General features: G+C 35.4%; 1 protein-coding gene across 1 annotated transcript; it reads right to left on the reverse strand.

Moving 5' to 3' along the window:
- Positions 1–291: 291 nt before the first annotated feature.
- Positions 292–11,667, reverse strand: bokb (BCL2 family apoptosis regulator BOK b). The gene is made up of 5 exons (XM_077559854.1): positions 11,300–11,667; positions 10,020–10,272; positions 8,989–9,117; positions 2,673–2,836; positions 292–942 (listed from the first exon to the last, which is right to left on the reverse strand). Exons 2-5 carry the CDS (start codon positions 10,240–10,242, stop codon positions 817–819), a joined length of 642 nt encoding a protein of 213 aa, XP_077415980.1. The 5' UTR covers positions 10,243–10,272; positions 11,300–11,667; the 3' UTR covers positions 292–816.
- Positions 11,668–15,692: the final 4,025 nt, after the last annotated feature.

The raw sequence follows: 15,692 nt of genomic DNA on the forward strand, positions 1-15,692 counted from the left end.
TGTCAGTCTTTTTGTTGTTTTAGCATCAGTGTCACTGTTCCGCTTATTTCTTCTGACAAATGCTTGTTTTCTTTGCTTTTTAGTCAGAAAGTGGTTTGATACTAAAGAGCAGAAAAAGCTACAACCAACTTTTTCTAGCGAAAGAGTCTACTCTTATTTTCAGTGGTTTTCTTGTCACGTCATAAAAAAAAAGGAGCACTTTGAGATTTGGATGGAACGTGGAACCAAAATACTTTCAGGGTTTTCTTTCATCTGATTTTCTTTATGGAAATGACAAAACTAAACAAATCATTTGCAAGATTGTGTCATTTATTGCAGAAAAACCATTACGCACATAAATTAACATGTCAAAAGAGCAAAAAACCCACCAAGCATGTCCCGCAATCATTCAGAAGAGATTCTCTTGCACCCGCTTTCTTTTATACTGCAATGGTTTTAATAGTTTCAAAAATAAAATCATAAATAATCTACAGTATGTACACGCTTAAAAGTAAGGAAAACATGAACGTGTGGGCCTGCATGAAGTCCTCTTCGGCCCCCAAAAAAGCAACCCAGCATTCGTAGTGAACGTGAAATCCGCACTTTTGATCGAAAAGGACCCAAAATGTTTGCACGGGAGCGAGTCGTCATCATATTGCACTTCTCTTTGCCCCCTCCTCACCTGCACTAGACTCTGGATGAAGCCCAATCCCGTGTGACAAAAGACAACCAAACTGAGGAAACATTGGTCGATGGCCTCCCAGCTTCAGCCCGGCGGGCTCGAGCGAGAAGTGTGACGGGTCCCCGCGAGTACGGGATCAAGGATTCGGGCGGCGCTCACGCTTCCTTCATGATGTAAACGTACATAGACGTGAGGAAATATCGCAAGGAATCCAGGGCGGAGGACAGCCAGCGGTGTTCGGGGAAGAGGTCCTTCTTCACTACGCAGTGGGTCAGTTCCATCTGTAGGGGGCACAAGAGAGACTTTTAGGAAAAGTACACATTTCAGTGTAGATTCTAAATTCAAAAACGGGAGGACTTCTAGAACATGACAGGTTGGAAAAAAAGACCTGAAATTCAGATGTGACAATCAATGCTTAAAAAACAGATCGCTGAATTCAGAAGAGTGATGCACAGATTCCAGTAATTGTGCCAATACTGAGTATATGTACTCATCCACATGCTCCGATACTATGACATTGATATCACTTCACCAGCATAACATATATCTTTTGAGTAGTACCCATATCATCATATATATATATAATTTTAAAGAATAAGACGTGCAAACAAAAACTTCTACAGTGATACTGAAGTTGGGTCATTATTTGGATAACTACTACTAATTCTACTGACTTTTATAACTGTAATATCTTGTGTTACAGGCTACATAAAAATGAAATGTATGGCAACAAGACTGGATGTTAAAATGTCAATTACAAGTTAGTACTATGAAAAGGGTGATTTTTTTTTTTTTTTTGCTTACACGTGTTAATGCGCTTCATCTTATAACCATTTTTTATTCATAAACACCAATTACTAGGGGTGTGCCCCAAAAAAAAAAAAAAATCGATTCTCATTTAGTACGATTCAGAATCGATTTTAAATGTCCCAAAATCGATTTTATTGAAATTATTTTATACTGTCTTGCCTTTGTCTGTGTGTGCCTTTATTTGGAGCGCTGATCATGTTGTACCCAATTTGGCCACGTAGGGGCAGTGTGGTTTCACGCGGTCTAATACACCGTTAGGTTGTAGCCACATTAGAGTAGAAGGAAAAAGTCCCGATCAAATTATTCCAACAAAAGTTGTTTTTTTGCAGTGTGGAGCCGTTCTTTTGAGGGATAAAAGTGCCGCGAGTAGCGCGCTAATTAGCATTAGCGAGTCAGACTGAAGTAGATCATTACAATTCCTAGCACATCTATAGATTGAAGCAAAAATCATTGTCAATCAAATCATTTTGAAGCAAAAATCGTTCTTAAGCGGAAATCGATTCTGAATCGAATCACAGACCCAAAAATCAAATCGAATCGTGAGACATTCAAAGATTCCCACCCCTACCAATTAATGTTCGTACCAACATTACAATTATTTTATTTAATTTGACTTGTTGCAATATTTGGGGAAAAGTGCAGTTATTAATGTATCCAAATATTCTTTACAAATTAAATTTGTCAGTGCATACGCATATAATTTACTTTATTTAATTCATCATGCATTCACCAGCTCCTTCTAACACACATTAAATATTTTTAACTGCATTACATTATAATCATTTATCTGTCATCGAGGTAGATGTACACTTTGAAAAAGCCAATTTATTGTTGCATCACTAAAGGGCATACTACTATATGAAAACATACTGTTGTAATTGTATATACCAAATTTTCCAGACATGTCGCACAGTTTTTTTATAGGTTGGCTGTTCCTGCGACTTCTACTGCGAAGTGAAATTTATACATGAACAAATTATACCAGGGGTAATAATAATTTCACAGACAGCCACAAGAGGGCAATCTAGATTTATACTATAATATACTATAAATACTTAATGTGACTTATACTTCAGTGAGACTTTTTGGCCTAGTGCAATTTATAATCCGGAGCGATTTATAGTCCGGAAAATACAATATGGAAAAATGTAGAATAAACGTATCAAGGTGTGATAGTAAACCAGCGTCGCCGTCGACTTACCCATCCTCCACGTCTTTTAAGCCACTGAACGAGGTACTTGCGGACAAACTGGCCCAGACTGTCCACGATGATGTGAACCGTGTCGGCGTGTCCTTGCCTCACGCAGTCCACGGCCAGGGCGCCGGCCACCGCGTACATGGACACCACCTTGCCCCACGTGATGCCTGCAGCGCCAAAAACACACTTCAATGTCTGCTCGGTCTCAAGAGCAAGTCAAAACACAGTTTACTTCTGGGCTCTATGATGATTATTTGCATTTTGTGAATTTAGTTTAGTTCAAAATTCATGTTTTACTTCCTAAAAAGACATGGTCTGTGATGACATCATTATATGGAACGTAAAAAAATTCTACAGCTTTTGACGCATTTTTTCAACCCTTTAGGCCAATGGAGCGTGAGCTGCTCCTTCTGGTGTGCACACCTTAACCACTTGGGGGCAGTATAATACAGACATATGGCTATACATGGAAACAGGCACTCAGTAAGTTGCAGTGATATTAGTCGTTCTTAGCAGAGGATAAAGAATATATGCATGTATTGTTTTTTAACAATGTGTAATCACACTATATAAAGCATAACAGGAATAACAAATGATAGATAGATAGATAGATAGATAGATAGATAGATAGATAGATAGATAGATAGATAGATAGATAGAAAACTCACATGCAAACATTAAAAACATCCCACACATTAAGAAACACATTACAACAGATAAAAACAACCAATAAAACATGAATAAAACATAGCGCAGTTTATTTTGCATTATTAAAAGCTATCTATTGCAGAGGGGATGAAGGATTTTTTGTACCTAAATGTTTTTCCGGGCCAGTGGAACTCTGTAGCGTCTACCTGATGGCAGCAAATGTGTCATTCTTCACAGAGGATAAAGAACATATTCTTGTGAGTACTATATATATTATCCGTCTACATGTGTTACTCCAAAAATCCATTGCTTAAAAGTGTTATAATGCTGCCATATTTGTTAGCCTGTCTACGGTGTTTTGCATTGTTTGTTAGCATTACGCTAAACAGACAGATATAGAGTAAATCTGTTTTTTAAAAAACAATATATTTATATATACACACACATATGTGTGTGTGTGTATGAAATTGTACTCTATATATAAAAAAAATGAAATAACCTCAATTAATAGAATGTAAATAATAAAAAAGTTTGGCCTTCTTGATTTCACACACGCCTTGGCCACCAGGCGGCAGTATACATGCATATGCACATACACGAAGATGGTCATGAGTGCTTGGTAGGTTGCAGTCCCACATTGGACTTTGTTCTAGTAATTATACTGTACAACATGTCCACACATTGGAGCTGATAAGAGATTGCCCTTAGACTGATATCAGTAAAACATGGTATAGAAAAAACTGAGTTGATTCCAATATACAGAAAGTAAACAAAATCCTGCTAATAATAATAATTTGCAGATGCAGTTAGCTAGTTATTGTTAGCAGCCACAGAGACGACAATAATGACATCAACCTCCTCCTTCAGGGTGCGCTTGCATCATCATCTCCTGATGCTGACCCACAAGGGCTATCTTTAAACGGGACGGCGCCCTGAGCCCGAGGCGAGCTTAAACGAGATAAGCGTCCGCAGAAAGTGTCAGAGCTCACAGAGGCCGGCCGAGAATAGCGAGGAGATTGTCGCGGATAAAGCTAGCCAGGCGGAAAGGAGATTGCCACAGGGAACGGCCCAGGCAGGAAACCGCAGGCTGGTTTTGGAATATACTGTACCTCCTTCTTTACAAGAGTCCTGTTATGCATTTGGCTTTGTCTAAAATGAGTGAATTACAATCTATCCATTCATTTTTAGCCGTTTGTACTCATTTATCTCATTTGATATTTGCTTATTTATAGTAATACACAGAAAATATTTTAAAACTTTTTTAAATTATAAATTTATATACACATTTTTTAAAAATGATTTTATTCATAGTTATACAAATAAATATACAGTATATTTATATATTTGTTACATTAAGTTCACCATTGTTTGTCCTCAATGTGGTTACTAAAAATATGGTATGTGTTACTGTTGTTTTTATTCAATTAAGTAAAATAAATATTGTAACTTATTTAATGACTTTATTCTATTAATTCCTTAGATGTCAAAAAATCTTTTTAACTTTTTCTATTAGTTTAACATTTTTTTCCACTTTTGTTAACAAGAGTATGCAAACCTAGAAAAAAATATTGTACATTTAGAAAATATATAAAATGTATGATTAATCGTTCGTTAACTAGTGAAGTCATGGGATTAATTACAATTAAAAACTGTAATCGCCTGACGCCCCTAATTAAAAATAAATAATAAAATATTAGGGGCATTAGACGATTAAATTTTTTTAATCGGAATTAATCGCATGACTTCAATAGTTGACTCACAATTAATCGCAAATTTTATATGTTATAAATGTACAATTAAAAAAATTATAGGTTTAGGTTTTCATAAAAAATGAAATAAAATGAAAAAATGTTAAAACTAATAGAAATAGTTCACAGGAATTGTTGACGTCTATGGCCATCAATGGCAGTGAATGAGTTAATTAATTGGTTGACAAATTATAATGAATAACCCAAAGCTAAACAATTACTGTACACATACCAAATTAAGAATTTATTTGATTCAATAATTGGTTAATAAACTGTACTGTAATGGAATTAATTATACAATAAACAAAATAACATTCATCATTATTATCCTACAATTGGTTCATCTTTGATCAAATTAAAAAATATTAATACATTTCTTTTTTATTAGTAACATATTTTAGCTTATTTATTTATTAATTAATTAATTAACTCATCTCCAAATGTTCTGGCCCTGACCTGAACAGTACACTTTAACTGACGTAGCTAGTTTTATCTTGTGTTTTCTGTGAAGGGCTTTGTGGCAGCTAAGTCTGTTTGAAAGCGCTATCTGAATAAAGAAGACTTAACTTGACTAGTACACTTGCAGTCAGTGAAACTAATCGATGTACTTTGGAGAACACGATCATCCCTTTATGGAGCTCAAACTCGTGACAAGCTAGACAAAATGTTATGAAACTAACCCAGAACAAATCAAGCTTATGAGTATTTTTTTCTTCTTCTATTTTTATCCAGATCTCAAAGACTCGCAGAAGTTCAGCAAGTTTATTGGAGGAATCCAATCCTCCCAAAATGTGCACATGCCTGAGTTCACCTCCCAAAAAGGCAAAGAAGCGCAGATGTATTTAAAAAGTTTCCTGGCAAACGGACAAGGTCAATACACCGGGAGCCGGGATGCTTTTACTGGATCACAAAACAAAATATGTAAAATCACGTGTGGTTTTATAACTTAAGACAATTATGTCTGGTTGCCATGATTCAAATGGGACAAAAATATAACGCCACCATTAAGTACAAAATGGTGTTATTATGATTCGGAGCATTTAGGCGCACTAAAAAATACAAATAAATGTACACTATAACTGGATTAAAGCTAATTTAAAAACAAAATAGCTTAATCCTAAAAATATATGAGTTTATTATCATAATTTTTTTTTAAAATATAACTTCAAAAGAAAAGGATTTTTAATCTGGAAAATGTTGTCGATATGTGACTTTAGTCCTATGTTTTCGTTTTATAATGTTCTGATTTCTACCACACACAAAAAAAGTCTCTTTATAGAAAACACTAATTTATTTTTGCAAAGTATGATTTTGACCTTGAAAACAGCCCACTTTCTCAAAAATATACATAATTATTTTTGGAAAATGTACAACTTTATTCTTGTAATAATTAAATTTTAATCTAAAAAAATGGCATTAATCTTAAAACTTAACTTATTTTCTGATAAACATATATTTAAAATAAAATCCCTTTTCTCGCAATGTTACTACTATAATCTAACAAAACACACACATTTATTTCTTTAATATATGACTTTATTCTTGTAAAATTTGAATTTAAAAAAAAAGGCAAATATTGAAAATTTTACTTTTGTCTTGAAAATATATACGTGTAAAAAAAGAAAATCTGTCTTTATTCTTGGAATATGACTTCACTTTATTGTTGAAAATATGCAACACTAATCTTTAGACAATTTTTTGCTTAAAATCAGAATATTTCATCAATAAAGTTGTATATTAAAAAAATATATATATACATACATACATACATACATACATATATATATATACACACACACATACATACATATACCTTTTTTATATACAACTTTATTGATGTAATGTTTTTAAACTAAAAATGTCTAATCTTGAAAACCCCTCCAAAAAATCTTGGCTAATGGCATTTGAAAAAGAAAAGAGAAAGAAATATTAAATAATATATATCTTTGTAGTTTTATGGCTTTTAGTCTATAAAATATACAATGTTATTTCCCCAAGAGTACATGACTTGGCTTTAATCTTGAAAATGTACACCTTTATTGCATAAAAAAAATTAATAAATGCAATTTATTCTTACAGTATTATAACTTCATTCTTAAACATACACATGTTTAATCTAAAATAATATAAATTGTTCTTTAAAATTATCTCACTTTATTCTTGTAATATTGCAAATTTACACTCGAAAATGTACAATATAACTGTTGTAAATTCTGATTTTAATTAAAATAAAAAAAATACTTTTTATAATATACGACTTTATTGTAATGTTAAAACAAATAAATACCCTTTCATTTCATAATATAAGACTTATTGTTATAAGATTGCAACTACAGTACAATTGATTTTTTTCATTTGGCTTTCAACATGTGTTCTCAAGGTTTCATAAAGATGACAATTATGTCACATAAGACAATCATATCATATTGCATGCAAATTTTCCTCCCAAATCCTCACCCTTTGCATTTACTGATCTAGTTGCTGTTTGTTTTGTACAAAACATAGACGTCGATTAGGTGCACTGGATTACACTTGAAGGGGTGCGGCCTTTTCAAAAAGTGCATTTTTTAGGCCAATGCCCGAAGGCATTCAATGCGTCCAATGTGGGTTGGGCTCAACACGTCAAGACAAGACGTGCGCTCTCAAAACACACATGCACATAAACAAACTTTTCTAAATATTAGATGAATGCTCGTTGCAAATACATTTTGTCAAGTAAGTCCTTTTTTTAAGATCAAACAAATGTGGATTATGTAACTATGCGGTATATTTTGAAGCTTTTTAAAACATTATTTTTATTTATTTTTTTAACTCACTCACTCCCAGCCATTTTCCTGCCGGTAGGACATGCCCGGAACACCTCCCCAGGGAGGCGTCCAGGAGGCATCCGAACCAGATGCCCGAGCCACCTCAACTGGTTCCTCTCAACGTGGAGGAGCAGCGACTCGACGCTGAGTCCCTCTCGGATGACCGAGCTTCTCACCCTATCTCTAAGGGAGAGCCCGGCTACCCTGCGGAGGAAACTCATTTCGGCCGCTTGTATCCGGGATCTTATTCTTTCGGTCACGACCCACAGCTCGTGACCATAGGTGAGGGTAGGAACGTAGATCGACCGGTAAATCGAGAGCTTTGCCTTTCGGCTCTATGTCTCTCGGCTGTCCTGGGAACGCCTTGGGGTCCCGTCGGATGAGCTGGCTGAAGTGGCTGGGGAGAGGGAAGTCTGGGCTTCCCTGCTAAAGCTGCTGCCCCCGCGACCCGACCCCGGATAAGCGGAAGAAGACGGACGGACGGACTCCCAGCCATTTTCACTGAAGCAACCCCCTTCGCTCACGGCGGTTTTACTGGATTTTGACCAATTTTGCAAGGCCCACAGAATATTGTGTTCTATTGCTATAAAAACATGGAACCTACCAAAAGAAAGATTAGTCTCTTCTTTCATCAGGAAAAAAATTATATTTCTATCTGTTTCCGTTCCGCAGCAATTAGCATTGGAATAAAGCTAAGTTTCATCATTATTCACTTTCATTTTCAGAGAGTTAAAAAAAAAAAGTTTCAGAGGCTTAAGTTGTAATATGAAAATAAATCTGGATATTTCTTTAAATAAAAAACACATCTCTTTTCAAGATTAAACTTTTAAAAAATTGTGAATAAAGTCGAATTGAAGTTGTAATATTCTGAGAATAAAGTTGGATTTTGTTGTCATATGAAAAGTTAGATATTTTTCAAGATTAAAGTCATAATAGAATAAGAACTAAAGTAGCATTTTTTGGGGGGAGGTATACATCTTCAAGAGAAAAATATTAAGTATTTTCAAGATAAAATTTGTAACATGAAAATGATATTGAATTTTTTAGATTACGTCACAACATTACAAGAACAAAAGTTGCTGTCCACAAGTATTGACATCATACTGGTTGGTGTACCTGTAGAGAAGATCTCGGTGGCGACGCCGATGAAGGCATCGGAAACCATGGTCTCCAAGGCAACGGAAATGTTGAGCTGGCGAGCCACGTTCCTGTACAGGCTGGGAAGGATGCGCTCCAGCTCGTCACCTAGGCAACATGCAAAAAACATCTGCTCATTGCAAACATGTCACTAATGACGCATGCAGAAAATATTGATTTTTGTGCATATCCCCCACTATATCACAGTTAGAAGAAGGTTTTTTGGTGATTGGGGGGGGGGGGGGGTGTTTAAGTGATTTCCAAGAAGAAAAAAAGAGTTGTAGATCTTTAGCTTAGTCATAATAGAGGGGGAAAGTCATTTAAGATTTAATGTATACTAGATATAAAGTGCTACATTTTGAGATTTTTTTTTTCTAGATGAAATGCTGCATAATTTTTAGACTAAAATTCTAAAGGGGAAAAAAAAAACTGTATACAATGGACCCACACATGCTCGCCAGTGGTTTCACCTAGTCGCAGATTTTTTTTTAAACCAATTCCTGTTTTTCATATTATTGTTTTCCCCTGCGAATAGCTGGTGTCCAATGTCATTTTTAAAAGAAAAGTGTTACATTTTCGACATAATTAAAAATATATATTTCTTAGATTATAAAGTTGCTATATTATCAAGATTTTATTAGTGATTTTTCTTCAAGATTTAAAGTATTTTAAAGTCTGAATAACACAAGAATAAAGTCTTCCATTTTTAAGGGGGAAAAAAAAGACTCCTTTAAAAAAAAAAAAAAAAGAGACTCATTTTCAATATGAGGTGTTGTACATTTCCTCCAGGTTAAAGTCTGACTATTATGAGAATGACAATATCAATTTTCAAGTGAATATATTTTCTTTATTCCTTTCCTCGGGATTCTGACTCCTCAACTTGAGTCATCAGGAGATACTATTTCTAAAGCTACCTATCTTTCCATCTGAGATAAATTCTTGAATGAGTCACAGTGACCAATTTGCAAAATTTGGTAGCAAGAGCGTCACGGATCGTCTCGTGGTCTTACCCAGGCAGAGGAGCACAAAAGAGACCTCGGCCAGGGCGGCACTACAAGGCGACAGGTTGAGTTCGCTTTTGGACCACGTCAGCCCATTCTGGTTGAGTCGAGACAGGATGAAGTCCCGACACAAGGCCTTGGCCTGCGACACCAGCTGTTTGTCACTCAAGGATCGGTCAAACACCTCCAGGACCTCGGCAGCGAACGCTGACGACTTGCGAAGAACCTCCATCACCTCCTTCGGGAAACGATCTCAAATCAGCTGCCACAAGAAGAAGGAAAATGACTTCACATTACAATTACAGATGAGTTGAGGATACTAGTCACCCTTCTTTGAATCACAATGGGGAATCTCCTGCTAACATCACACTCCACTCTTTATTTTTAGTGGAAGAGTATGATAAGCAAGTTACATAAGAATAGGCCGGAGGCGTTATTATTGTGCGGGCATCAGCAATGCTATTGCTGCTTGTCTTGCATTATGCAACCACAACTCAAGACAGCTGGGTGGGTCTTTGTTAAATTGGAAATCAATTTTTTAAAATTTGTAAATAAATAAATAAATTTTTTCTTACTATGTGAATAAAAAATAATAATTTATAGCAAAAATCTCTAAATAGAAATAAAAAATGAATCCAAGATTTATTAATAACCGATATACATATTTAAAAAAGATATATAAAATGATAGATAAAATGAAACTATATAAAAAGCAAAATAATGATTTTTTTTTTTATCTAAAAAGGAACAGAAAATATTCATTAGGAATAAGTTATGCAGAAACAATAACCAGTGTGTGAATTACACAAAATAAAAATATGTAATGAAATAATTGAAACAAAATAAAAATAAACAAATGCACAAATATAAATAACTATTCATAATTAAAAATAAACACACACATTAAAAAAAACTACATAGAAAAAAAATTTAATCAATAAATAATCCAAAAACAGTGAAGAAAATAAATTTAAGACATTTTAACATATACTGTGTATAATCTAAGAGAAGTCATTATAAAAATATGAATAAAATTACAAATACATGAAGAATAAATACATACCAGTCATACCAGTAGTCACACACACATGCATAGAAACAGTACACACACATACATACATACATACATACATACATACATATATATATATAAAAAACATACATACATACACAAACCACATTTTTAACTATATTATATGAATCTGAAGCAGAATGTAAGAAGCGTGTTGCATGTTAAGAAAGCCGAGCAAGCAGCACGCGTTCAGCCTTTTTTTTTTTTAATGTCTTACCTTGGAGGCTTACATAACTTCCCCACTTCCACTTCCACGTCCACGTCCTTGTCCTTGTCTTCGTCCACGTCCACTCGAAATGAATTTTGGCCCCAAGCAGTCCCAATTTCCAAAAGTGGGAAAATCCCGTCACAAACAACCACGAAATCACAACACGACTTGTGTTGCTGCTGCTGCTACTGTTGTTTCTGCTTCTGCTTGGCTGCTCATTGCCGCACGTTCGTCGCGCGAACCAACGAGCTTCCGCCTCCAAACAAGAAAAAAAGGAAATAAGAAAAAAGAAGACGCCTCAAGTTAAATTGGCGTCGCTGGCTCTACCACTACCTGTTGTTGCACCTGGGTGCGCTCCATTCACTGACTGGAAACGGCCAGGGGGACCGGTCGGGCGGCCCCTCCCACAAACGAACACACCCTCGGGAGAGCCGTCTTTTTAGATTGTCTTTTGTTTTGTTTTTGTTTTGTTGTTGTTTTTTAACCAAAATTGTAATACCAAAAAAAACAAAACAGTCTTAGTCATCGGAATCCATTTTGTTATACAGTATTTTACATTTTGGTTACGTCACGCCGGATATTCCTAATATGGTCCGCACCACGTTTTAATCCTCCTCAGTCAAGTGGCTAAATTGATCTTGACTTGGCTAGGCGTTGAATCTGTAAGTAAATCGCTACCCTAAAACGTTCGTAAAATCACGATTACAGTCGGTATTTTTTTTTTTGTACGAGAAACATTGCTATGCCATGTATATGAAAAAGCGGAAATTAGTAGTTACTGATGTTCCGTTCGTAACCTCAAAACGTCGTCAGTGATGTCATCGTAAAAGCAGGACATGGGGTTCTCAAGACGGTTTTCAAACTACTTAGAAATGTGGGATTGCAAATTAGGGTTTGCAACTCGGGTTAGAGTTTGAAATAAGGGTTTAAACTGTTATCATTGCAAATTGTAGTTTCAAACTCGTGTGAGGGTTTTCAAATTAATGTTAGGGTTTAAAAATATTTAGGGCTTCAATCAAATGTGAGGATTTGAAACTGGAGTTTCAAGTGAGTGTTAGGATTGCAAATTGCGGTTTCAAACCTTGAGTTAGGGATTCAAATTAGGATTTTAAAACACGATTATAGTTTCAAATCTTGGTTAAGGTTTCAAAAGTGTTTCAATCTCAGGGTTTCAATTTAGGATTAGGGTATCAAATTAGGGTGTCGAGACAGGATTGCAAATTGATTGGGTTAAGGGTTGAAAGCACAGTTCCAAGACCAGGTTAGAGTTGTAAATTAGGGTTTCAGACTGGGCCAGGGTTGCAAATTGGTTTCATATTATGGTTTGCAGACAGATTTAGGTTTACAAATGGGTTTCAAGACAAGTTTAGGATCTCAAATTAGGGTTTTAACGTAGATTTTATAGTGCAAATTAATAATAGTGACTTGTTAATGTGTAAATAATAGGAATTTATCCAAAGATAAATTCTAATCATGCATCATTCTGCTTGGAATCGAGGCTGTTTTTTTTTGTTTTTTCTATTTGTCCACTTGGTGTCAGTGTTTCCCCTTAGTTGTTGTCAACACTACTGTACTAAACCTACTACAATAGTTGGGGGTTCAAGCAAACAAGATAAATAAATAAGTACCCTTTCATTTGATCATACTGTGGTCATTTATTTCTATTTCATATCATGTGAAGCACATTTTATGATTTCTTGTACTGTACTTTTTTGTAATAGAGACGGTTAAGCTCTTCAAAGTCAGCAATGGCCCGATTGTCAGCTGTCACTGAAAGGTATTAGGTATAAGGTATTATTCTGTGGTATGTGATGTGATAAGAGGATTTTTTCCCCTTCCCCAATCATGCTTGAGAAGACGGCAATCATCAGTGTTTAACCTGTTCAATATTTAAGTTAGCAAATTTTCCCTCTAGAATCGGTTAAAGCTTCCTATGGAGGAATTTGCCCAATAACATCTTTACAATAGCCTTTTTATCTGATCATTTATGACTCAAACATCTTCTAATTAGCAGATTAACACCTAACTGACCACAATGGGTACTACTGCAAGCCTCTAGCCAATAGTTTAAAAACTGGATTCGGGTTTGAATTTCCCGCCCTCTGTCTGTGGACAAGTCATGTACGCATTGCGTATGTGCGACGGCGTATTAGGGCCATGTATAAATATATACTTTTTTAGAGGGCGGGGGCAATATTTCGAGAAAAAACTCGCAAATGTGCCACTTTATAAAGAGTTTTTTCTCACAAATTTGCCACTGTGGCAGATCTGCGAGAAAAAAAACTCAAATTTTATGAGAAATACACATATTTATAGTCTAATCATGTGAGGATTCGTTGGTGGTTAATGGAACACTGTTTATAAAATGAAAAGGCAGGATGGAGACAGATTCATTCTTAATTTAAATTTACTCGTCATACATGGCAGCTAGAGCAACAACACTTCCTGATCCCCTATCAGATGACTAAAACTATCCAATCAGATGCTAGCATACTTAAAATGCTAGTGAATGACGGACAGCAGCAGATTCAACACATCAACTTAGATACTTGTACAAAAAAAATACCAAAATGTATGAATGTGTAAATAATAATTCTGGAAATATAAATGTACAAGTAAATATATATTTTAACAAATTAACTTAAATGCTTGATCGTCCAGGTGTGGACCTTCGCAAAGTCAGGCGTCTTTGTCGCTGGCCAGTGGCGTACACAACGCTTCAAAGAGTGAATGCTTAACATCATATGGTTCATCTATGCTAAAGCATTTACTATCGCCTAATTTGGAAACCCGACCGAAAAGTATTGGCCAAACAGTCGAGTAGTACGCTACGTGTATTTCTTGTAAAATTTTTTCTCGCAAATATGCCACTTTATAAAGTCGCAAATTTGCCACTTTATAAACTTGCAAATTTGCGAGAAAAAAATCATAAATTTGTGAGTTTATAAAGTGGCAAATTTGCGAGTTTTTTTTTCGGAATATTGCCCCCGCCCTCTAAAAAAATATATATATATATATATATATATATATATATATATATATATATATATGTTGCCCTAATACGGCATTGTACGTACGTATGTGAGAAAGGAGTGTGCAGTTTCATTTTTCAGCCACATGTGGCAGTAGTGATTCAAAATTAAATTTTCTGCATTGGGCAGCTTTAAGATAAAAAAAGAGAAAAAGAAAATGTTTACTATTTATCATTGTTAGCCCTGATATTTTTTATAGTAGATCAAGATTGTAAAATCCCTCTTAAACACCCCACACCACAGGTTAATTGCTGAAGATAATCTTATAGAGACAGATGGGCCTTTAATGATTTTGATTGGGTACATTTTCAATTTGGCCCAATTATTGGTATGTGTGTAGCCCGCTTCATTAACTATTGTTTTGTTCCACGTTACCATCACTAAATTCATGGCTTACCCCAAGTTAGTCTTTATCACACGCATACAGACTTTTTATCGAGAATGTTGAACATGCTAAGCATTTACAGTGATGGTTTTCAAGCATGTAGGGGAGGAAAATACAATTTAATTAAATTACAAAAAATATATTTGTCCCTAAAGGGTGGGGGTGGAGGTCCGATAAGTGGACTTTTGCTGACTTTAACCGTTTACCCTGCTTTACAGTAACACTTGAATTGACTCGTTATTTCAACAACTCCATGTCATCATAGCAACCAAGGTCCTCATGACGTATTGTACCAAATACCATAAGAGGGAATGTGATTTTGTTCCAGATCATAAAACACACTGACAGACTTCAAACGTTGTCCCAAACATAAAGTTCGAAAACCTTCCAAAGCAAATAACCAATCTTGTTTTCGGTTCACCCAAACAAGGATTCCAACGATGTCAATGTTACACTGACGGTAATTTATGAGCTCAATGTGACGCATGTTAGGCAATTCTGCTTTCACAAGCGGGCTATGAATTCATGCATGTTTCAACAAGATCCATTCTTGAGTTTTTGCAACTCAAGCAGCCAGAACTATGCCATGATTGGTTAACTGAGGACGAGTGGTAAGCCTTTAAGACCTTGAGAATTCTTTGCTAATTCAGTTAAGCAGAAAACAACGGCTGACAAGCAATATGATGCTGTTTTGTCGCATTTTACTTTCTTGACTCGTGTCACAGGACCATGAAGAACAGATAGCTTGTTAAGTTAATAGAGTGGCTGAAAAATAGCTGACTCGGAGCTTTGCCCAACTCCTCATAATGGTGGTAACCACCTGGAAAGTTGGGGGGAATAGCTGCTATTTCATCTATGGACACAAAATTGGTTGGACACAAAAAAAAAGACTCAAGGACCTATGCAAGTAGTTGACCCAGAAGTCAGCCATTTTAGTTTGAAGCAGGCATTTTGCACTCAGTTGGACATGAAATTCGTTGTACAT

This window comes from Vanacampus margaritifer, chromosome 2 (genome assembly GCF_051991255.1).
Source record: "Vanacampus margaritifer isolate UIUO_Vmar chromosome 2, RoL_Vmar_1.0, whole genome shotgun sequence".
Taxonomy (NCBI): Eukaryota; Metazoa; Chordata; class Actinopteri; order Syngnathiformes; family Syngnathidae; genus Vanacampus; species Vanacampus margaritifer.